Source organism: Podarcis melisellensis (assembly GCF_964234715.1).
Source record: "Podarcis melisellensis genome assembly, chromosome: 10".
In the NCBI taxonomy this organism is placed as follows: domain Eukaryota; kingdom Metazoa; phylum Chordata; class Lepidosauria; order Squamata; family Lacertidae; genus Podarcis; species Podarcis melisellensis.
This window is the reverse complement of record NC_138542.1, coordinates 41435070-41460427: the sequence shown is the minus strand read 5'-3', so window position 1 is coordinate 41460427 and position 25358 is coordinate 41435070. Positions and strand designations below refer to the sequence as shown.

The 25358-nt window shown below is 42.0% G+C and overlaps 1 protein-coding gene and 1 long non-coding RNA gene across 3 annotated transcripts in view; one reads left to right on the top strand and one right to left on the bottom strand.

The window, feature by feature from the left end:
• LOC309379406 overlaps positions 1–25358 on the top strand; it is a 356632-nt gene that overhangs the window by 208303 nt on the left and 122971 nt on the right. The window lies entirely within an intron of this gene.
• The window catches only part of NEDD1 (NEDD1 gamma-tubulin ring complex targeting factor), a 28231-nt gene continuing 25238 nt past the window's right edge, over positions 22366–25358 (bottom strand). For both annotated transcript variants that reach the window (XM_081928508.1, XM_081928509.1), the window contains one exon: positions 22366–24968. In XM_081928508.1, coding sequence (XP_081784634.1) covers positions 24864–24968 — 105 coding nt within the window. In that variant the 3' untranslated portion in view covers positions 22366–24863. The remainder of the gene's footprint in view (positions 24969–25358) is intronic.

Genomic DNA, 25358 nt, shown 5'->3' with positions numbered 1-25358 from the left:
GTGTTTCTTCTCTATGCTCTCCTCCCAGCGGTCATTCCTTCCCTGGTCACTACTGTGGATACACAACTTAACTGTCTGTCTCCAAAATGTAACATTCTTCAAACTGCAACAGTAGAATTATAAGCAGAATACAAGGTATGATAATAGAAATGCTTCATTATTCATTTGATTCCAAAGGTAAAAGCAATTTCACACAAATCTTCTGCAGTTCGTACCATCTTAGCAATACAAAGCTGCACATATTAAATATAACCTATTGCATATAAAATTGAAGAGACAGCTGAGTTTTTAATATTTTCAATAGTTTTAGTGTCTTCAGAAGCATACGTAGAGAATGCTTTTGTACAATACTGACTTTTATTTGATTATTAGTTTTAATACACATATACAAAGTATTCTGCACTGGTTTATGCTGAGGTGTGCAATCATGATATATTTATGAAGTTTGAGAGAAATTCCTCCCTCTTTCCCTCCCACCCGATCCGATTCATTATCTACAATAAAGTCCTTGCAAAGTTTCCAAAAATTCTCGATGTTTCTCTGTTCTCTGAAAGTTCCAGAACAACAACCTGAATACGGGGGTTATTTATTTTAATTCTTGGGAGCTTTCTGGCCATGTATATTCATATCTGCACATGCAGCTTCCATCTCTTTTAAACAAGCAATCTGCTATTCAGACAGAAAGGTGCCAGACGACAAGGAAAGCACTGGAGTGAATTACAAATTCCCTGTTTTTGCTGTAATGTTCAAAACGTGAACTTCAAAGCTCACCTGTAGCAAGAGCTGAACATTCCAGGGGCTCCCCCCCCCCCTCATTGCAGCACATCACCTCTGAGGGTCTTCTCTCCATCCACTTGAGTTTCTTGTACATGAGGGGGCAGGGATGTGCACCCCCAGGCATTATTACCTCTGCCAGGAACGATCTCCCCTCACCCCCAGATGACATGCTTAGTCTAGAATACACCACACCTGCTCTGTGCACTGGCAGCATATTGAATGTTTGCTCTCCGTGGCAAGAGAGAGGACGTTCTCTGTGGTGGCATTATGGCAGTATGAAAGATTGTTCCACACTCAGGGAGCAGTCAAGCAGACAGCAGAGCAGCGTGGTGTTAATGTCGCCTTTAACAGAGAACGAGAGCAGAGAAGGAGGTGAAGGCTCAAACCGGTGTAAGGATTGACTAGGTCATTAGACATCTGGGGATGGAAATGGACATTTCTGAAATTAAACTGCTGTAAACCAGTTGTTATAAATATTGGGAGGGGGGTTGTGAACTGAGATGAACAGCCTCTATTATCAAGGGACATTTTGTGAAGAAATATGAAGCCCAGTAATAAATAGCTGTTGGAAAAGAAATGCAGGATAAAAATATGGGGGGAAGGAAGAAATAAAAACCTTGAGGGTATTGACTTGCTTGTTGAAAGGAGAGGGAGAGGGAGAGGCAGTATGCCCTCTTCCACTAAACTAGGAAGACCCAACTGGTAAGGTCCAACTGCCACTTGGTCGTCCCCTCCTCATATAATTGCATCAGTCACCAGTTGCCCTAATTCTGTGCAAGGATAAGATGAGACAATCATGCCCTATCCATTTCCCTCTCCAATCGGACTCATAAACTGGCACCTCTAGCCCTAACCGTTGCCCTACGAAAAATTTTGTTCGGATATATCGATCCTCCCTGATCGATAGGGCCGCGATCTCAGACAGCTTTACGATCCCAATCAATCGCTTACAGCGGTCCGGCACGCTTCCTCCCAAGCTGCGCAATAACTCCTGCTGTCTCTTCTCAGTCACGGCTTTTAGCAGAGTAGAACACAGCGTGTAAAGCAGTCTTGCTTCTTGTAAGCACACATAGGCAGATTTGTCTATTTACAGCTCTTTATTAAAACATTACAGCATCAAAGACCAGGGCTTCTTTCAGCCATGTCCAAAGGCACGTCTTTCTCTCTCACAGATACACAGAGAGAAGAAGTGAAAGTACAGGAAAAAACTCCTCCTTCTTAGCTTCTAAAAGCTTCTGTCTCCGCCCAGCTTCTAACAGCTGACGTCAGCAGATGACACACACCAGGGAATTTAACCAGTTAAGTTCTGAACTATAACACCCCCCCTTGTGTCCCTGCGTGATACCTGTGCAACATCTTCAGTAACACCTTGTGAGATCGATCCCTTCCCCAATGCCTTGTGCCCTCCCTTGGCAAATCTGTTTGGCATTTGTGGAACCACCTCACAACTCTCAGAATCGCACTGTGCGAAACTTACCCACGCACCTGTGGCCTGATACCTCTCTGGTGGGATACCTTTTGTTGTGCGACTGGACCTCCTAGGCACAAACTCAGGTGTTCCCTCTGACTCACTTTGATCAGCAGGTGTGTCCTCTGCATCATGAAATTCTCCTTCTGACTTAAAGCGTCTTCGAATCCTCTCCATTACACTCACAGGAGAACTAGGCTCACTTTTGGGCAGTCTCTTAACAGCTTGTGGAGATGCCCTATGCTGCTCCTGACCCTGGTCAGTGACCTGGTCGTCATCAACAGCCTCAGCCTCTTCTTCCTCTTCATCAGAACTGTCTTCTGGATCAGAGAGACATTCTGAAAGAACATCACGCCTGACAGGAGTCTTTGACTTTACACCCTCCTCTAAGAACTCAGCGTGTTTACTGATCAGCACCTTACTCTGATCACCTGACGGGTAAGCAAACCGCCATGCACGGGCTTCTGGCTCATACCCACAGAAGATCATTTTCTGGACTTTGGCTCCATCTGGCCCTTGCAAAGCCTTAGGCAAAGCGACAAGCGCAGGAGTTCCAAAAGTGCGCAGAAAGTGAACCTGGGGCTTGCGGCCATTTAACAAAGAGAACGGTGTGTCACCTACCAGTGAGTTGTAGACACGATTCCAGGTGAATGACACAGCCCTCGTAGCCTCCACCCAAAACTCAGGAGGTAACCTGGCTTCTCTCAGCATCACCTGTGCAGCCTTAACCAGAGCTCCACTTCTCAGCTCTGCCACCCCCCCTAGCTGGGGTGAATTAACTGTGTGACGTATCCCTCTCTTCTGCAAGAACTTCTGCAACGCAGAACCAGTGTACTTAGCATTTCTGTCACTGATGATCGCTTGAACCCTGGTGGAGAACCTCTGTTCCACCCCCTCAATCCAGCTCTTGATCAGCTGTGCTGCATCCTCCCTGGATTTGAGACCGTGAGCCCAGGAACTCTGCGAGAAATCATCCAGAAAAGTTAGCAGAAATCTGGCCCCCCCTAGACTTGGTTCCTTGACAGGACCGGCCAAATCTATGTGTACCAGCTCAAAAGGTTTAGTGGCTACCCGTTCCACCTTTGGGTAACTGCACCCTCTCACCTTTGCTTGCTTGCAAGTGTCACAATTAATGGCACTTTGACAATTTCTAATTTTACAACCTGTAACAACCTCAGGCAGAGTCTGCAAGTCCTCTACCGACCCATGAATTGTTCTCTGATGCCATACGCATGCACATGTAACATTATGAGCGGGAATTGTAGCACGCTGGTTGGGAACTGTAGCACGCAACGCTTGTGCTTTCTCAACCTTCCCCTCACCCCCAAGAGACGTTTTAAGAATGAAAAGATCATTCTGTCCCTTCCGCACTTTGGCCAGTAACCTCCCCCCTTTGGAGATTGTGCAGACATCATTTTCAAAACAAACTTTGAACCCCTTACTTAACAAATAAGGCACAGATAACAAACAGTGATGAACCTCCGGAACAATACAAAAATCCACCGTCTCCTGTAAAACAGAAAGAAAGGCATTAGTACATTTGAGAACTCTAGTTTTCTGTCCATTCGCGAACTTAATGGTCTGTCCCTTCGGAACTGCCGTGCAATTCCACCTCTCGACTGCAGGGGTCTCTGGAACCATGTTGCGGTTAGCTGCAGAGTCTATTACAAAGGCCATTTCGGAATTTTTCACTCGGCCGTCTTCAAACACTGCCATACTTGCTGAGACTTGATAAGACTCTTCCTGTTGTTTACCACGACCACCTGGCTCAGCTCCACGCCTGCCTGTCTTCCCAGGCCTGTTGCCATGGAAACCTGCCTGATTCCCATGGGAAATGTCCTTCACAACATCCTGCCGCGGCTCTCTGCACCGGTGGGGGCAACTGCCACGCCGACGTTGAACTCCAGTGGAAAAACACTGCCCGGGGCTCCTCCCAGCTGGCCTGGCCTTCCTCCTTCTGGAACGGCGCCTTCCACCAGCCTGGCCCCCCCTGAAGCTGCTCTCTGCTTCAGCACAAAGGGAAAGTTCTTTAAACTCGCCTTTGGAACTCTTCGCCCCCCCGATCTGCTCACTAGCGCTCCTAGAGGCCAAGACATCGGGAACAGGGCCTGCCAGTCCAGCCTCTCCAGGACCCAGTCCATCACACAGACGTGTAGAAGCATTACAACAGCTCCCCAACACTGTCCCAGCCCCCATTGAGCTTTCTGGGCATTCTTCTGCCTCTCCAGGGCTCTGGCCTTTCGCTGACGCCTCACACAAGCCCTTCAGCAAATTCCAGGCAGCCCACGCTGTCGTTATGCCCTCCAAATGAGGCCTCAGTGACGCATCAACGCATGCTTTGAGCATCTCTAGCTCTTGATGCAGCCTCTGGCTATCTTCAGCCAACACAGCCCCACAGCTTGCATCTCCTGCTCCAGCTGCTGGCCGGCTAAGGGGTGATTTTGGCTCCCATTGGCTTGCTTCCCAGAGCCCTTCGACCAAGAACCATCCCCTTATTTTTCTGGACCACGTTGCCCAACTCTTTAGAGTGAGCTTTTCCAGAGGTATATTCTGGCTTTCAGCCATCTTCTCCCGTTCTCCCAAGGTGCCCCAAGCTGTACTTACTCCGTACCAGCTGCTTGGCTCTCCCTTCCGTGGAGAAACGTTATCAGCTGCGTCTCAGCTCCCAGCTTTTAGCTGCTTTTTAGCTCCAGCTCTCTGTGTATCAGAAGCTCTCACTGCCTCTCGGAAGCAGGCAATTAATCATTCTTGCTCTCCGGCACCCACGCCGACTTCAAAGCGTTCCTGGAGCTCACACCGACTGCTTTACGAGCGTTGGCTGACCTTCCATAACCTGTTCGGATATATCGATCCTCCCTGATCGATAGGGCCGCGATCTCAGACAGCTTTACGATCCCAATCAATCGCTTACAGCGGTCCGGCACGCTTCCTCCCAAGCTGCGCAATAACTCCTGCTGTCTCTTCTCAGTCACGGCTTTTAGCAGAGTAGAACACAGCGTGTAAAGCAGTCTTGCTTCTTGTAAGCACACATAGACAGATTTGTCTATTTACAGCTCTTTATTAAAACATTACAGCATCAAAGACCAGGGCTTCTTTCAGCCATGTCCAAAGGCACGTCTTTCTCTCTCACAGATACACAGAGAGAAGAAGTGAAAGTACAGGAAAAAACTCCTCCTTCTTAGCTTCTAAAAGCTTCTGTCTCCGCCCAGCTTCTAACAGCTGACGTCAGCAGGTGACACACACCAGGGAATTTAACCAGTTAAGTTCTGAACTATAACAAATTTTATCGCACACCATTGCATAGAAGGTACTGGTGGGCATCCTGACACCAGCCTGGATATATCCATAATGAAGAAATTCTATTTAAAATGAGTATTTTCTTGAATTTATCAACAGCTAAGCAATCTGCATAATTGATTTGAAATGCTCCCTTTCCTTCCAAACACTGTAACTCCCTACCTTATTCTCACTTCACCTCCAGATTTATTATCTGCAATTTTAACATGCTGTTTACCTTCATTTCCTGATGCTAAATAAATATGTTAATTAAAAAATTCAAATCCCCGATGCACACCCTGGAAACACTACAATTTATAATTAACTTATTTATTTCCAAATTTGTAAATCGAACACTCATACCAGTCTCTGTGAATTTAGATCAACAGATTTTCAGCACTGCCAAAAACTGTTTACATTCTTTCATTAGTTTTAAATCCATGTAGTAATCTTCATATCCAAGCTCATTTGAGTTACCTTTTTCCATGAAGACTGCACTTGGTAGGTTATCAAAATAACGTAATGAACTCCAGACATCTATATCAGACAAAATACCTGCAGACGCTTAATCTTTTTAAAATTAAGCTGCTTCATCAGTTATGCAAATCTCTTACATTTTGCATCAGCAAACCAATGGGCCATAACAAGTCTGTGGACTCTAATAAAATGGTAGGTAATTAGAGACATTTACAGAAAATGCAGCACAGATGTTTATCTAAAGTATTTGAGACTCTTCAACTTTTTTGATGCTTATATTTTTATACCCTTGTATTTGAAGAGTCAAATAATTTTCAGTCACTTGGTTTATAACGCTGTAGAGCTTCTTCTTTTACAGTAAGCTAAAAATATTATATTGTCTAAACTGTTATTTCAAAAGTTCACTCGGAGTTAGTGATAAACCCTTGTATTCTGACAGAGTTCAACAGTGTTCTCCCTTTTCCCACGCAAATTATCTTTAAACATATGGGTATTTGGCTTCATTGTTTTTAAAATAATTTCTATAGAATGTCTCCCTAAACTCTTCCCTGTGTGCTAGACTGTGCAGTTATTAACTTACCCCCTTGTGTGCTGATGATACTTTTACAAGGGTCCTTTGGGAAAGCAAATCCAGTGCTTCTCACTTCCTTAATAAGACCTGGGCTTAAGGAAAGAGGTCCTTGTCAGTAAGACATAGAAATCCTTCAAATAACCAGACAACCTAGTGGTTTTGACCAGAGTTTTAACCTGACTGGGTTGGGGGGAAACTTTGTAAAAAAGGGGGGGTCTGCCAGCCTGTAGGTCCAGCTGGGGCATTATTAGATGTCATATCTATCCCAAGGCAAGGAAAGGAAAGGAAAGGAAAGGAAAGGAAAGGAAAGGAAAGGAAAGGAGGAAGAAAGGAAGAAAGGAAGAAAGGAAGAAAGGAAGAAAGGAAGAAAGGAAGAAAGGAAGAAAGGAAGAAAGGAAGAAAGGAAGAAAGGAAGAAAGAAAGAAAGAAAGAAAGAAAGAAAGAAAGAAAGAAAGGTCTCTCCCACCTTCCACAGCAAGTCAGCAGGACTTAGGAAATAGTGGTAGCTCCACTCAGGGCTTTTTTTCAGCCAGAATTTGCCGGAACTCAGTTTCAGCACCTCTTAGGTGGGTGCCATTGCTATTATAAGAGAACAAGGAAGATGTTCATGATGAGTTCTGGCACCTCTTTTTCTAGAAAAATAGCACTGGCTCCACCACAGAATCTCCTACACACACACACCAATCATTCTGCCAAAGTTTCAGAAAATTACTTCAGTCACAGCTGTTGACTATTATGCTTCACAAAACAATGGAAATCCCTAAACTCTCAAATTTTTAAAAGACTGAATCAAAATCAGTAACAGGAAACCACTTTGTAAGCCAGCCTTAGAACCTGAAAAATCATTAGGTATAATTAAGGCAGGCTTCATGGACTTCCAGCTTAGTGACCTTCATGAAATTCCCTTATATGACAGACCATTCTTATTCCTCTTTTGTAGCATATATTATAGGTGGCTGAGGCTTAGTTGTCTACGCAACGCATCACATACTCTGGCCTTTGATTAATTTACCACAAGCATTTGAAACGCAGGCATTTTCTTGCAACAGCTTTATGAAATAAAACTTAACGGCAACAAAAATAAGTAATTTTTGGCCTGCTATGTCATCTGTTATAATTAATATTCATGGTAGTAGATTCCTCTGTTGGATAAACATTGTAACATATCACAAGATTTGCAGTTCATCTGTTTTCATAGTCAAATAAGAACAGCAAGTGCCTTGACACAGAACCACAAGCATTTTGCTGACATACAAACAAGAAATATTCATGGAAAGCTGACTTTTTCCGCAGTGTTATTCTGATGAATCTGTGTTTATGATGGATCCATTTCCTGCTCCTAGACACTTTTCCAGATGTATCTTACATGCTAACCCATCTGTGGTTTTATCCTGGATTAATCAGATATTTTACTCTCTCCTAGTTGTTTTGGCCTTCTGAATATAGAGCTGCAGAAAGTATTTTTTTCAAAGTTGTCTGGAACATATAGATATGTGGTTGCCAAGCTTTTGAGGCCGAGGGGTACATTTAGAATTTTGAGAGACTGTCATTGACAGCAGTCACAAAATGGCTGCCACAAGGGGCACAAAATGGCTTCCCACAAAATTGGGAATACTCTTATTTTTTATAGCAATGCATGAATTGATTGGTTGACCTAATTGGTCAACATCATTCAAATCCGCATTCTGTCATGAAGTTCACTGGGAGATTTAAGATCAATCACTGTCTCTCAGCCTTACTTACTTCACAGAATTGTTGTGAGGATATAATGGAGTAGGGGAGAACAATGTATGCTGCCTTGAGATGTGTAGAGATTATCATTATTATAATAAAATTTTAAAATATACACCCTTTGGGGCAAGAATAAACAACAAGACAAGCCTCAAGGAAAGAGGAAATGCAGCCCATTTGCTGTTGCCTCCCACACTGTAAATCAAAATGCAAGAAACAGCAAGAAGGCAGCCATTTCTCTGCTAGTCATCAAAATGGCCTCCAGAGCTAGGAGGAAGCTAAAAGAAGAAGGAAGACAAACCACAAGTACAAAACCATCCCTGACATCGGTCACATTCAGCAACAAGTGTAGAAACAACTCTAACTAATTGAGAATGGTAAATTACTGTCCCATCCCTCTTAATTGGAGAGGGGCATAAGTTTGCAGCCACTGTTCTTATCCTTTTCCACCACACTCCCAATTCTGCCTTTCTCTTTTCCCTTTTACCTCATCATAGTTATGATGGCCTAGCTCTTGAATTAGCTCGAATTATGTCACTACAACATAGGGCAAAGCACAGAGAAGTCCGTATCTGGGGACCATATAGGAAAGGGAAATCTGAAGGCTTTGCATAATAGTTTGGACAACTGTCCTAAATTCTTTCCCCCCACAATAGCCTGGCAGCAACAGTTCAGACGAAAATCCTAAGGGAGCACAGAAACCATTTTTGGCATTTCCCATGAGGTCAAATTTCAATTGTTTTTACAAAATTCAGGCACAATAAATTGTGAACTAGAAAACCAGTGAGGTTGTAGGTGTGTCTCTTTGACGGTACATTCTAGTGCACTATACTTGGAAACAGGTTCCATTAAGCCCAATGGGATTTACTCCTAGGTCTAGAAATGTTGACGTAATTATGTTTATGGTGAATTTATTGTATACAGTCATACCTCGTTTTGCGGCCGGGATCCATTCCGGAGCCCCAGCCACTAGCCAAAAAGGACACAGGGCAAAGCGCCGCACTTGTGCACAGAGCGATTTGTGCTTCTGCACATGCATGAGCAGAAAACCTGGAAGTAACCCGTTCCAGTACTTCTGGGTTTGCCGCAGACATTCGCCGGAATGGACATTAGACAAGGCGGACGTTTGCGGAGGTATTACTGTATTTCTTGATCTTGGTTTTTGTTAGTAACTTATTCTTATTATTGTGTAGTAATGTGGGATTTAAAGACCAGACATAGAAAATGTGACACTAGTCCAGGGAAATCACTGAAGCCACGTCCTTATTCACTTGGCTTAACTCTGGGATTGAGAAGTACTGTAAAAAAAACTACGTCACAGAGTTGTGGAGTCTCGGGACTACCATTTCTCAGCGGCCCCTGCAGTACCCACCTGTGACCTAGAGAAGAGGGTTGGTTTCCTCACAAGGAGAAAGGACTAGAATCTGGGACCAGGCATGTAATTGCTGGTGAAACTCCCGGGGGGCTCTCAAAGGGGGAGTGGAAGATCCTTAGTACTAATTTAGAAACAAATAAATAATGTAACTTTATGTTAATTTACATTTACTTGTGTGATACAAAGTGAATAGGAATTTTCAGATGAGAGTTTTGTTGATTATTGATCATAATTGCTAACAAGAAAATACAAAATGTGAGCGAAATATGCATGGTAAATGGTTATTGCCATCAAAGAAACATTTCACGTCCCAAATCCTAGCACTGTCTTTTTCATATAACCACAGTTTGTGCACAAAGGCAAAATAAATATTTCAATCAATATTAAGAGTATTGCTGTTTTTTAAAAAATATTTGTGTGTTAAAGCCTGTGCAAGATCTATGCTGGAGTGGACAACAGTTGCATAGCCTGTTCTTCACAGCCAGCTGGCATACTCTTCAGGGGTAACTGATGCATTAAATTGTAAAAATGACGCTTTTCTGTTGTTTTGGACAAACTATGAAAACAAGGAATTTGAGGGGCCAAATTTTCCTTGGCAAAGCTTCAGTCCTCATACTCCAACCCAGGTAAGCCTCCTAAAACGTATTTTCATTTTATTGAGAGCGAAAGGTTGAGGGGAAACATTAGGAAAAAAACATCTCCCTGTATGTTCTGCTTGACAAAATTATACTGAATGTGATTGAATTGTACTAGCACCAAAGCAGAGCTCAGTTTTAAAAATCAAGTAAACCAGTGTGTCTTGGCATGAGGAATGTCTAAAATAGTACTAGGATCTCTCTCTCTCTCTCTCTCTCTCTCTCTCTCTCTCTCACACACACACACACACACACACACACACACATATACACACACACACACACATACACCACTCACACCCTCCTTTAAGTTACCCTGAGGATCAAATTAGACAGTAATGTGTCTAATATGCAAAGGATTTTTAAAATGCTAATTGTATCAGAGGGGGGGGGACAGATAATTACTAGAATCAGAAAAGCCACAAAGATAACATATAAGCTTTTCCTCCTATGTTGTGGTAACTGAGGAAAAACCCTCTTGTGAACCTGCTGCAAACAAGGGATTTTCTCTCAATGCAACTACCTTCAGAGAAGGGATTTTCCACAAGAAAAAGGGGAAGAGAGAGTTAACTTCCCTCTTAATGCTTGCTCTGATCCTATTAATTATCAGTCCACTCCCCCTTCCCAAAGCATTTTGCATTGTTTAAAACCTGCATGTGAAATGCAAAGACACATTTAATGTCACATCTAGTTGGACCCTGAGGTCATTGTAGAAAGGGCAGGAACAAATGAAATAATAAGTCTATACAACAATTTTCTATTATTGTTTTGAAACAACCAAATATATAAGCTTCTTGCTTCTTGATTAACTGCATATCTTTGAGATGTGCTGCTCTTACGGCACACTCCTGAGAGATGTTGACCATTAATGGCCAGCAACTACTGTACTGTATATTCAGCTAGGGCCACCCTTTGCAAATGTAGTGCCCTCCAGTTGTTTTGAACTGAAACTTCCATCATCTTTGACCACTGACTCTCCTGCTTGGAGCTGATGGACGCTGGCGGCCAACAACATCCAGAGGCCGCCATGTTGGGGAAGGCTGATCTAGGAAGTGCAGCAGCCAAGCAATTGGTCCATTTCCTGACACACCTGGAAATTACTGGGTGAGGTCTCGCTTGGACTTATTCTGCCGGGTCGCCTCCAGTTCTTCCATTTGAAAATGGGAACTTGAGCTTCTAGAATAGAGAAATCTAAGGAACTGGATTTGTTACTAAACACTTCACTCCCGTTTAATTATAGAACTGATCTGGGGTTTTTAAAAAACTAAAACTAAAACTAAAGAAATACAGTGGTACCTCAGGTTAAGTACTTAATTTGTTCCGGAGGTCCGTTCTTAACCTGAAACTGTTCTTAACCTGAAGCACCACTTTACCTAATGGGGCCTCCTGCTGCCGCCGTGCCAGCAGAGCCTGATTTCTGTTCTTATCCTGAAGGAAAGTTCTTAACTTGAAGCACTATTTCTGGGTTAGCGGAGTGTGTCACCTGAAGCGTATGTAACCTGAAGCGTATGTAACCCGAGGTACCACTGTACTTGTTAATGAGTGGCATTAAAATGCTGTTAATAAATAAGGATAATTAAACCCTTCAAAACTATCTAGCACACCCTCATTTTAGATCATCCAAAAATTTCTGGAATGCCTATTTTTAGAGACCACAAGTGTTTCCTGCCTGATCTTTGACCTTGAACTATGCAGTAGGATTATCAAGCCACTGCTACCAGTTACTGAACTCTGCCTCCCAAAATGCAAATGGGATGAAAGCAAGGCTGATTGTCAGCTATTTCTCTCATCCCATGGCCAGAGGCATAAAGATCAAAAGTAAAGAAGAAAAAGGAGCAGGGTCACAAGTTGTTGCATCAGCCAGTGACCTCCCCTTCAAACAGCATATACTGAAGATCACTAAAATGGATTATTTCACTCTCAACACCCTTAACGACACTGAACAGTGAAACTACCAGCAAAAGGTTTAAAAGGGTAAAGTGGATTAACTTGAACCAGACAGTTAAATCTAAAATACGTGTGATCATATTTACATTCCATGGTAGAGTGTTTCAGTGTCCATCTCCACAGAGCAGTACTTCACAGCCATTTGTGATCTCTCCATTTGTCTATTTGCGTATTTGCTCATTAAACATTTTCTGTTCATTTTTCACACAAAAGCCCCATATTTAATTCTGCTCCCTTATCACCTCCCTCCCTCAATCTGCCCTCTCCTATCCTACCCCTCCTGCCACAAATAACTGAAGGAGGAAAATAAGATAGGGTTTCAGAATAGTTCAAATCCATGTGTTATATCCCACACCTTGGGTTTTTGTTTTTGTTTAGGTATGCTATAGTATTCTCAAACTCACAAGCTAGAGCAACAATGGTCAGCCTTTGTGGGGTGAATGTGATACAAAGAGGAAGTACAAAATACTAGACACTACTACTCTACCATGTGCCTCAGAACTACAGACCACTCCAAAAGTGTGGGAATTGTTTCTTCTTTAGTCTACTGAGCCAGAGAGCAGGTGGCAGCACAATATGGGAGGCTCTACGAAGGAGAACTGGAATGGCTGTAGCATAGCCAGGTAGTGGCACACCTTGGGGCCTCTAATTCCAGTGGTACCCTCTGTGACACCTAAATTTGGTGCTCCCCCTGCCTCTCGCCTTCTATTCTACACCATAGTTGTGACACCCCCAAGGCTTGTGCTAAATCTGCCTCTGAGCCAGGTCCAGAGAAGTGTAAGATTGAGATGGAAAACAATGTAAGATTGAGATGGAAAAAAATTGTAATCAATAATTGATCTGAAATAATAGGCCATGTAATATTGTTTTATATAACATCAACATCCCGAGAGTGAAATATATTGATGTACCCAAGAAGCAACTTTTCACTTTCTTCCCACTCAGAGTTTACATTACAGTGTACCCAATAAACATTTTCCTGAGGATATAATTTTTTTTAAAAAAAAACTGTAAATTGTAGCACCTTTAGTTAAAATCTGCTGTATACATTTAAACTCAAGGGATCACTTTGTGTTTGCCCACCAAAACTTGCAGATTTCTTTATCATCTGCAGACTTGTGTCTTCTTTTACAGCTCATTCATTTAAATGATTTGGGTTTATGAACGGTTAGCTTCCATTAAGGCAGATATAGCAGCAGTTATTCATGGGGAGGGCCAGTTCAGACAGAACATTCACTTTTGTTCCCCCAGATCCAATAAAGAGCTCCAGCAATCCCAGTGCAATATGTTGCCTACAGATATTAGAAAAGGAGAAAGAAGTATTTTTGTTTTGGTCAGAAAGCAAGTTTATGAAGATAAGGAAATCAGTTTCAAAATTAATAGCATTCTACTGTGGTAGGCTAAGATATTAAGACTGATGTGTGAAAAAATCTGCATCCATCATTGGCCCAGCTGAAACTGCAGTATTGTCTTTCGCTTGGGGAATGGGACTGAACACTGAACATAAATGCACCCAGCAGCATGCAAGTGATGCTGTATGAGAGCTGAGTGATGGTTGATGCAAGATTCACGCAACCTGCATGATTCACACAACTGGCATGATACATCTTTTGTTTGCGGGGGGGGGGGGGGTCAAGGAAGAATTACTTAATATTCTAATATTGCACAAGGAAACATAATCAGGATGCCAGTTTTCAAGGCCTGGTCCGCAACCTCCAGCACATAAAGCATTACTACAAAGAGCCACAGGATAGAAACTGGAACTTAAAAGACTTTTGTTTCACTGGGATTTTCTAAAAGTCCTTGACGCAAACCCAGAGTATACAGAGCTTAGACCTATTGCTCTCCTATCTACACCCTTGCCACATGGATTTTTCATTTGTGATAGATCCACGGGCTTTCTTCTTCTTCTTTTAGATAAGTCCTGATGGGCTGACCTATACTTCCATTACCTCCAAGATTATTGTGATGTCCTTGATGACAACTTGGAAGCCTTAGCTAGTCAAAATGCAGCGATGGGCAACTCTTAGTCCCTCCTGCTGGACTCGCATTCCCTTTAGCCTCAGAAGTATGGCCAGTCATTGAGGATTATGGGAGTTGTAGTGCAGCAACACCTGGAGGCTCTCAGGTTAGCTTCTTTTGATCTAAAGCCTTTTGTGGCCTTGGACTCTCCTACCTTAAGGAGAACCTTTTCCAAAGGGAGCCCACTCACCATTTGAAGTCAGGTGTCTGCCCATTCTGTCCATGTCACAGATCCAGACAGGAGCAGCAAAATAACATGGCCAGGCTATTTTGGTCCTTGCTACTGGAGGGATTAGGAAAGATTGCCTTTTGATACTGTTTTGGAAAGACTGTAAGGCTTTTTTCTTTTCAGTAGCGCTTTCAAGGAGTGTTGAATTCTTTTGGTGGTCTTGTTTTTATTTGATTTTACTGTTCTTAGAAGTTACTTCAGAAAAGGATCAATGTTATGTGCTTTTAAAACAAAGTACAAAAAAGCAAAGTTAGGGCAAGCAAAGCATACAGTCTGGTTTTTGTTTTCCTTCAGATCCAGCTCAGGTACAGCTAGGATTTAGAGTGCATGGACACTGGATGGTACTCAACTAAATAAATGTGTGAACAGAACAACTTCCACTTGCACAATGGGACTTCCCCTGCTCTCCTCCCTCAACACAAGCTGTCTGCCGTCCACAAATCTGCTCCTGAACAATTTTAGGGGACACAAAGGGGGAAGTCTTATTGAACAAGCATAAGTCATTCCATGCCTGCAAAGTGCTACTTAACACAAAGTTGAATGCAACCCACTATATTGGAAAGGGTTTACAATATCCCCCCCCCTCACTCCCCAAAATAATGTCTAAATCCTTACGGTTTAAAATACATATTGTTCATAAGAAAGTCTAATTTCATTATTTAAATTAGACAGGATAGTAGAGAATCATGTGAATGTTGAATAGAATGGCCATGAAAGAATTATTAAAATTCAAATAACTATCTGTGTTTTAGAGTTTTTGTTGTCCCCAAAGGCACTTTTATCACCACTGTGTAAAAATTGGGGTGAATATATATATTTAGAGATATTTACAAAGGTATTTTAGAAAAATAATAATTTTAAAATATACATTTCCCCCCTTGGGCCTCAAGCTATGGCCATGCCAAACTGGCGACCAAGAATATAGTCCCAAGGCACATGAGGCCGCCATTTTGCTCAACGTAATCAGGTCTGGGTCTGGTCACAGTCTAGGTGGGTGACCATCCTGGGTCCCATGACTGAAGGAATGCCAGAAAATAAATGAGAACAAAGTAGAAGGAACAGGGAATAGCAAAAAATGTAAAATTTCTCACATGTACAGCAACGGTCTCACAAACAAATATCAATAATTCCTTCCCATAACCAAGAAGTGCTCATTAATGCCTCTTATTAACTGAAGTAAGGTGAAACTTAAAACATAGGCTAGCTCTGCCCTCTTCTGGAGGCTTATTGTGAGCAACAAAATTTCACAAAAATAAGAGCTATTCCAATTTTGGAAGAACTAGACATCATACCAGAATATTAATTTTAAAAAATAACACTCAAGGTATGGCCTTTATAAAAAAATGTATATCAGGATAAAGTTATTCGAAGATACAAGGAGTAGCAAAGCATAAAAAGTTTCCATTCAATAAACTTGTATATATAAAGGCAACATCTTCAAGAGATGTTGAAGATACTCTATAGGTTGAAGGTATTTCACTACACATCTGCAAGGCTGAAATGCTACACCAAAGTCAGTCTGTGGTTATGAGTCCCAGACAATTCGTCGTCATTGCTCCGGAGTACATTGCAACCACAGGCAATTCCAAAAGCGATGGCAACTCCACTTAGGCATCACACGTCCATGAGAATGCTTCTACATTTTGCAGCAGTCTTTAGGACAAGGGCAGGGAACCAACCAGAAATTATTGCCAGCCTATGCCTTGTATCCTCCTGTGACAGATGTAGTGACAGCAAGTTGGTCTTGCTCATTCTTTCCTAACTCCCACAGGTAGTGATAGACATCTGTTCTGTCTGTGGAAAAAGTCTCAGATGCAGAACCCTGTCACTTAGTGAAGAACTGTCTAAAATGGGGGGGAAGAATTCCATGTGAGCCTTCCCTCTCTTGTGCTCAAGAGGCATCTATGCCATCTATGGGCTTCTCCTGCCCCATCCATATGCCGTGTGCGCAAACATATTCATGGCCTCACATGTGGCTCATTTACACATTTAACTGCTCAAAGAATCCAGCGACACATAGAGCTTTTGCCCTGGGATTCTCAGAGTGCCTCTCTGTGGCACAGAGAGTTATTGCTATTAGTAGTGGCACTGGTGCTGTTTACATGATCTCCAGAGGTGAAGGAAAGAGCGAGTTCAACAAGAGTTGTTAGCACTCATTCAACAACCATTTGATCCTCTGAAGATGCATCAACATATCCACTTGATCATGAACGAAAAGGCTCTCCTGGCATGATTGGTGAGCTGGGCGGCTTTGATCTATACACATCTGGATACTAGGTACAGAGCGCCAGGCTAGAATGAGAGCTTGAGGGGTGTGTGTGTGTGTGTGTATGTCTTGCCATCCATACTTAACATGATTGCCAGCTAAACATTCATAACTATGCAAGCTGAATACAAGTAATTCAAAATCACAGTTAATTACAAAGCACCATATTATGTGTTATCGTTATGAGAAGTCACTGCCACAGCACCCCTCCGGACAACCTGTTTATTGACCGTTCATTCCAATTTGCTGTAGGGTGTTGATAGGGCTTCCTGGTAATCACTCATTTGTCCCAAACATCTCAGTACATTTCCCCTGTCAGTCTCCTAACCACACACACACACAAAAACAGTGGTGATTTTATAAGTGGATTTGTTGTGCAAAGGCAACAGAGCACTTTGATCCACTTTAATTGTTGAAACTTAGATTTTCAGTGTGCATAAGCAAAGCAGGACGAATGCTCATTTTCATGAAATCTCCCCACACAACAAGTTTTCCAAGTATGCAAAAATCACTCTCCCTTTTTTGTGATCCTGTTTCACTTACAAACTTATATGCAATCAACCCCATTTATATGGAACTGTATGTAGTTCTTCCTTGATTCCAATCTTGCCTCCTGAAGCCCAAAATGAATGCCATCAGTTCTGGAGTGGCCCTCAGGATGCACAATTCCTCTTCTGTCGACTGTGGAGTTTCTTTAAAGGTAAAGGTAAAGAGACCCCTGACCATTAGGTCCAGTCGCAGACGACTCTGGGGTTGCAGCGCTCATCTCGCTTTACTGGCCGAGGGAGCTGGCGTACAGCTTCTGGGTCATGTGGCCAGCATGACTAAGCCACTTCTGGCAAACCAGAGCAGTGCATGGAAACGCCGTTTACCTTCCCGCCGGAGCGGTACCTATTTATCTACTTGCACTTTGATTCTTTAAGCAGTTCTTTAAGTGGGGTTAAATAGTGCCACCTAATGGCAGTTAACAGCAATACACACTTTGGTGCTATCTAATTGACTGTTAACATTTTAATTACAAAGGTAGAACTCTTGGTAAATTTATCCAGTTAGAATACTAAATTTTGGAGTCACCCAAACACTTGCTAGTTCGTAAAAGGAAAGTCATTTCCCCTCCCCTTCCCCTGACATAGCAGTCAAAAATAAAAAGGAAAAGGGCATCTAGCTATCACAATTAGGAGCAAGCACTTAGGTTAATTAAAACATCCTACTCTTTCCCAGTTACAATGTGTGACTGACATGATCATCTAAAATTTTAATTTTCTCTTAAAATAGAACAGCTAATAAGCCTGCCATAAACCTTTCAGACCAAAGAGCTTCAGCACACCAGGACACCCGGGCAGAATTGAAAAATGCAGGTGGGAGGATAGTATGCATCACACAGCGCCCTGACTTGCTTTATTTATACATCACAATGTGAGATCAAAGTGATACGGTAGCGTGGGAGGGGTTACCATGCATTTAGATTCTGTGCAAATCTGTTGTTTCAGAGTAATGAGTTGTAATGGGGAAATCTTATCCAGTCTCTCTGTCTTTTGGCACCTTGCTCCTTCTCTACATCTTTTAAACGGACTGGCCATTTTGCATTTGTACAGGGGCTCAGACTAATACCCCTCACGTGCTGGAGGGAAGGCGGGGAAGAGCCCATCAGCCCCTTCCTGCCATATCCACTGGCTTTACAACCCCACACATTTGGCAAGAATGAGAAAGGGCTGTGTGCATATCAATGTGCAATGAGCTCTTTCATTTAAATTGGTGTGTGTGTGTGTTCCTTACATTCAGTTCATGTGTTGATTTGTACCTAGGGTTGTCAATTGCCTGCTGTGGGGGTGCATGCTTTGAAAGTATGAAGGGAGTCAAGCTGAACCCACCTACCACCTACAAATTCATCCATCCCTATTTGCAAACCTACTGGTTTCTGTAGTCTGAAATGCACATTGTTGTTTTAAATCTGAACAATGTCTATGTACATTGGTAAAAAGGTAAAGGTACCCCTGCCCGTACGGGCCAGTCTTGCCAGACTCTAGGGTTGTGCGCTCATCTCACTCTAGAGGCCGGGGGCCAGCGCTGTCCACAGACACTTCTGGGTCACGTGGCCAGCGTGACAAGCTGCATCTGGCGAGCCAGCGCAGCAGACGGAACGCCGTTTACCTTCCCGCTGTTAAGCGGTCCCTATTTATCTACTTGCACCCGAGGGTGCTTTCGAACTGCTAGGTTGGCAGGCGCTGGGACCGAGCAGCGGGAGCGCACCCCGCCGCAGGGATTCGAACCGCCGACCTTTCGATCGGCAAGTCCTAGGCACTGAGGTTTTACCCACAGCGCCACCCGCGTCCCTATGTACATTGGTAGTAAACCACTAATGGGAATAGGTTTCCTTCTCTTCCAAGACATGGAACCATCGATTCTTCCATTAATACAGGAAGCTTCTAATGGTTCAGACTCTCTCTTTTTCCCAGTATGGCTTACTCCAACTGGCAGTGGCGCTCCAGCCGAAGCCTTTTCAGCTACTGATGATGGCATGCTAAGCAGATCTTGGCTGTTATGTAGTACAATGCCAGTGTGAAGATTTAAAGCCAAACGTGTACTGCAAAAAGGAGAAGAGAATACCATCATTCTTTTCCACATATTTCTTTCATAACCATGAAGTTTTGTGGCCTTTAGCTATTCTGCCACAGAAGCAGTACTACTGAAACAAGACGACGTTTCAGGAGCAGCGACTTAAAATGCAGGTGTTTTTTGTGTTTGTTGCTTTCACGGACAGGTGCCCCACTAGAAATAAGTGACCTTTCAACCACGTCCAGATAAGCGCCTGTCAACTTTGTACAGAATAAAAGTCCTAAAGGGCGGTGGGGAAAGGGGGGAGCAGCAACACTGGGCATATCATTTGGTGCTCTTGCAAGAGCAGATATTATAATCAAATTCCCTTACTCCCCAACCCCCACCCCCCAAGCTTGAGCCTGGCTTTCAAACCATTCTATATTAAGCAACTACATGCTTCACTTTCAAAGCGGAGGTTAGAGATATCCCTGCCACTTACATCATTGTTTCTATGGCAACTAAACGTACTTCAGAAAGACAGACTGTATGGTTTTGGTCCTGTTAAAATAAACAGAAAGCCCCAAAAGGGAGGCATGGAAGCTGGGAAGACTTTGCTGTTAGTTCAGGGATATGCATCACTCCTGAGCAGCAGAAAGAATTCCTGGTGGATGCCAAATGCTTTTTCTAATTTTATACAGCATCCATCACCATTCCTTATTTCTGCTGCCTATTTTGTTAATTAAAAGAAAAAGATGGCTCCCCCCCCCTTCCTGAAAGACATGTTACTATGGAAACAATGGATTTGCTTGATATAGATATCCCTTGGGTTCACCCCGAGTAAGAAATGAAGCTAAATAAAAGGGCAAGGCAAGCAACAGGGAGTCGATATAGAAGCTGGTGGAGAACCCAGCGTAAAAAAAACACACCGAAACATAATGCACTTATAAGGAGGCTCAGCATATTTGTGGCAGGTGTACAACTGGGAGTAGGAAGTCTTTCCACAAAGAATCATAGAATTGTAGAGTTGGAAGGGATCACCAAGGGTCATCTAGTCCAACCCCCTGTATTGCAGGAATCCTGCCCACCGTGGTTCCTGGGTGGGCTTGAATCACCAGCAATGGGTCAGCCACATGCACTGACCCACTGTGCCACAAGAGGGTAACAGTAATACAATAGGCACAGGTTAGAGTTTAAAAGTGGGTTTAAAACTCGAAACCTAGAATCTGTATTCCCTATTACACTTTAGCCTAGGGATCGAGAAATCTGGCTGCCAACCCCAAACCTCCTCCTTCCCTGCTTTTTAAAGGCTTTTCACATGAAGGAAACAATCGTGTCAGTGTTGTGCACAATCACTGACTATAAGGGAAGTTTTCCTCATTCTCACAGAGACCAACTTACACTGGCTTATTTAGCCAGTTTATTCCAGTCCTTCTCCTCCATCACAATATGCAGATCTTCCTCCCAGGCGCTTTTTGATCCTAATAGTGGACCAGTCTGTATCTCCAGTAATATTTTTTTTAGAACACAGAGAAAACTCCCATATCCTCACTACCCCTACCATAATCACAATTTGCTCAAAATTTGTCAATGGACTGCATGGGATTTGGCATTTTGGTCAATAAGGAACATAAGGTTACAGAACTCTGGACAACTTAATTATTATACAAGATGCAGATTTCCTCTTTTTCATATCTCCAGGTACAAATTCATTTGATATGAACATCCCCTTTATTTTTGATTCGTGTATTGTTTATTCATCTTCTGTTTGAATAAAATAGAATTGTTTAAGAAGGGAACTACATAGCCTGAGAGTTTCCTGAAAATGATTCAGCTTAAAGGCCCAAAGTACAGCATAATTCATGTATGGTATGTGTTGTGGAGCCTGTTCCTCCTAATGTGTTTAAGAAGAGTTGTCACTACATTAATGCACCTCCTGGAATTGACAAGATAAAAGTCTCGTGATGGCTTTTCTATCAAAAGGAAACATGGGAATAGAAACTAATTTTCCTCTAAAGATAAAGTTGAGTATGACAACTTTTGAGTACTTATAACATATCATTTAAAAAAATCCTGACTAGTGCCAATTGTTATATTTTGATGGCAGATGCCAGCACATTTTATGTTATCGGCCCCCAAACTGAACAGAATAGGTTATACATTGAAAAATAAACTGATATGACATTTTAAAAGCCAGCACAGTGTGTAGTTGGTTAAGCATTTAATCCTATGGGAGGGTAGTTCAGGGTCCAGAGGCTCTGATTTCAGAGGGAGATCTGATGTCGGAGCCTGCCACTCTGCCACCTCCTCCGTTGTCACTGCCCAGCAGTGACACTGCCCAGTTCTGTTGGTAGAGTCAAAAAAAGGGTCATGTTGCAATGTGGTTTTGATGCAAACCAAGGACAGTCCCCAGGAACATCCTTAAACCTTTTTTTGGGAGGGGATCAGACATGTTTCTGAAACAGGATGAATTTTAAAGAAATGAATGAATTAAGTTAAAGGAGGAGTGCAAGCGTGTTCCTTTGCCTTCACTTCCATCCTGCTGGCTCCAGCTTTTTCCTTACACACACCTAAGGACTGCAGACTAAGTGAATTAAGCCCTCATTATGTCTTCTACTCATCTTTTCTCATTTACACACAGAAGTCAATACACCCAAGTATGAACAATGTGCAGCCCTGTTCACCGCGACACATTTTAATCATTTGTTTTAGGCTGGCTTTCATGTGGGGGCCAGATCTTCCATGTGTGTGATTAGCCAGCACAGCAAAACACACTAAAAATGTTAATTATTGAATACTGCTATTCTGTTTCAAAGCTGAATAGCTTCTAAACATAAACTTTCACTCACTTTTGAATGGAGTAGATCTCATATTCTGCAGGAAACAAGCTTTCTGCCCGCCTTCTGAGCGGTTAACCTAGAAGCATATCAGCATAAGAAGAAATCCACTGGTGAAGCCCAAGTTTTCCATAAGAGTTTATGAGAACAAAAAAGCACCTCCATGTCCCAATTATAGAGAAAAATAAAATTATAACAAGCCAAAGGTGAGGCATGTAATTGAACACAGAAATATATGCTTTAATTTTAAATTCTCGATGTTATTGCACCTAAAGTCAAAGGTTTAACACATAAAACCAAAACAAAAGCATTTAATGTGTTGCTGTGAAAGTTTTAAAACTAAAAGTACTCAATGTTTCTCCCCCTATAAAGGTATTTCTCGATTTTATGTCTACATATTAGCATTTTAATGTCCCATTGATTTTGATCTATGCAGCATGCAAAAGCAAAGTAGCATATCTTACAAATTCTCTTGCATCAAACTTTAAAATGCTTTACATACTAAAATGAGGGCAAATGAAGACAAGTACTATTTTGACGTGCGTTATCTCCAAGTTTTATATCTCTGCCAAAACAGTCTGCATTCTTTCTGTACAACGCTGCAGCTGAATCATGCACTTAAATGCTTTACTTTCGACAGTAATTCCCATAGGTATGATTGCATATAGTCATCGGCAATTTCAGTTTTAGGAACATCAATCCTGTATTACTCCCCTGAGGTCTGGATGATTGCTGCATAGTTTCATGACGTAGTAGGAAAACAAGGGAAGTCTGCACAGTCAAAGGTTCGCTCTAAATATAAGGAACAGCCAACACTGAGGTCAAAAAGTTTCTTTTCTCCAAAATTCCAGAGAAGTACTCAGGGTCAAGTCTGCTACCATGAAAACAAAAGCATGGCACCTTAAAAAGTAAGCTTGCAGTAGCACAAGTGGAGGCAGCTTGTACAACCCCTTTTCTCTTTTGCTCCTCTCTGCACCCCTGAAAAATGCTTTTTAGGGACTGGGAGGCCTCCTGAGCAATAGGGCCTGCATCATATTGGGCTGCCATGGGAGAGGGGAATCTCCCAAACGTGGGCAGAGAGATCTTGTGTCAGTTAGCTGTGCACATACAAGAAACACATCGCTAGCTTCATTTAGGGCACCTTCCTCTTTCACAAACAACTGAGTGACCATGATGGTCAGCAGAAGTTATTGGATGTTGTCAAGCTTCATAATGTCCTTCACAACACAGTATTTATAAATAAAAAGAGCAGAGCAGAAGCTATGATCCTCAACATACTTCCTGAAATCCTAAAAAAAATGGGGTGAAGTAAGTCCTAGTGAACATCAAATTACCAAGTAGACTTGTTTACCTTTAAGGGTAGATCCTCTCAAGGCAACTATGTGCATAACAATTACACTATTGATATTGTTAATATAGATTTTGGGCTTCTAAGAAATTATGGCATCAGAGAACAGCAATGGCTGCAAGGGTTGGTCATTCCCTCCACCCAATCTAAAGCCCTTCCCAAGGCAAAAACTGCGTTGAAATGCTTAAGGCTGTTCCTTAATGATAATTCACTGAAGACAAGCCAGGTTTTGTGGTCAATTTGAGATGTTCATGATAATCTTACAGTGCAATTCTATAGACATGTCTACCTAGAAGTCAGTCTCATTAACCTTAATGGGACTTACTTCGATGAAGGCTGGCATGACTGCAGTCTTAGCAGCAATGACTGTTCAAAATGTTGGCAGGGCACAGGGCAACAACTTTTCATTTTAAAAAATGAGTTTGCCTACTGTCTGAACAGGCTGCACGTGAACCACAAAGTAAGCACTCAATTTACAATGCAAAAATGGTAATATGAAGCCAGATAAAAGTATGCCAAGAGAGTTTAAACCTGTAATCAAGCCATTACATTTAAGACAAGAGTCAAATAGGAATATGAGTTTGATTTTCTGCTCTGGACTAGTCATACAATGGTAAATATATCTTTTTCAACCACAACTGCAGACTGGGTAAAAACACAGATGTTCTTATGACTCTTAGGACTGCACTAGACATGTGCTAAAAAGAGAGGTTGAGGACCAAGCTGAAAGTCAGAAACAGTCAAGCATGTTTATGCAACTTTACAAATTGTTTATTCAGTCAGAACAAATTATCAGTATGCCATTAAATTATGTAAATATGCAACTCAGTTGTAACAAAAATCTAAGATTGCATCCTACACCTACAAAGTAACATTTATAGGAAAAAGTCAGTAGCAAAAGAGAATATACAATAAAAACTGCATGTGAAACATTTATGTTTTTTCTAGCCAAAGGAAACAAACCAAGACATTGTCATAGAAGTCTTCATTGCAAAAAAAAATAACTGAAATGCATAATAAATTTATCAGAACAAAGCAATTCTTATACAAAATACATTTCCTATTTAGTTTCCCTTTATAAAAAGGCACTTTGTTTATAGCTAAAATTGATTAATACTCTTGTTAAGCCTCTCTTTATAACCAATGTATTTCAAGTTTTCCATAAAAACCCTTTGATATAAACATTATTAGTGCATATTTTTGTATTAATCAGTTAACTATTGCCTTTTCTATTTTAAAATAAGGTTCTTTAGTGCTGGAAAAAACACTGAGTTTACACATACTACTTAAGTGTCAGACATATGACATCAGTGTGCCATAGCACAATAAAAAAAATTCAACTCATTTTCCTTGCATGAACACGGACTTTTTAGAAGTGGGCTTGCAATCTTTTATTTTCCTCACGTAATCTCTCAATTTCAGCTACTAAGCCATCGTTTACAGAATATCTTTCAAGTAAGGCATGCATTTCATTCTAGAGGGGAAAAGAACAGAACATTGCATTACTAGAGAAAAAGATTTTCAAACCCGACTATGCATTTTTATATAGAATACTAATGTTGGAATCAAGGTGGTCAGAAGATATTGGCCACCGTTCACATGCCATAGCAAGCCACAGGCTGAAATAAACTCTGGTTTAGTGTGATTGAGCAGTATGCTCATATACGCTACTCAACTGCACCCACCTTGTTCCTCTCCCCCCCCCCCCCTTTGCAAAACCACACAGAGTGGCCGGCTTAGCATTACATGTGAACAAGTGCTCATGGGTTCTCTCTCTCCAAACTACAAGAAGAAACATTCTCTGGTTTGTGTCTGACACTGGCAAAGGGTGGGTGCAACTGAGCAGTGTACATGGTAAACAATA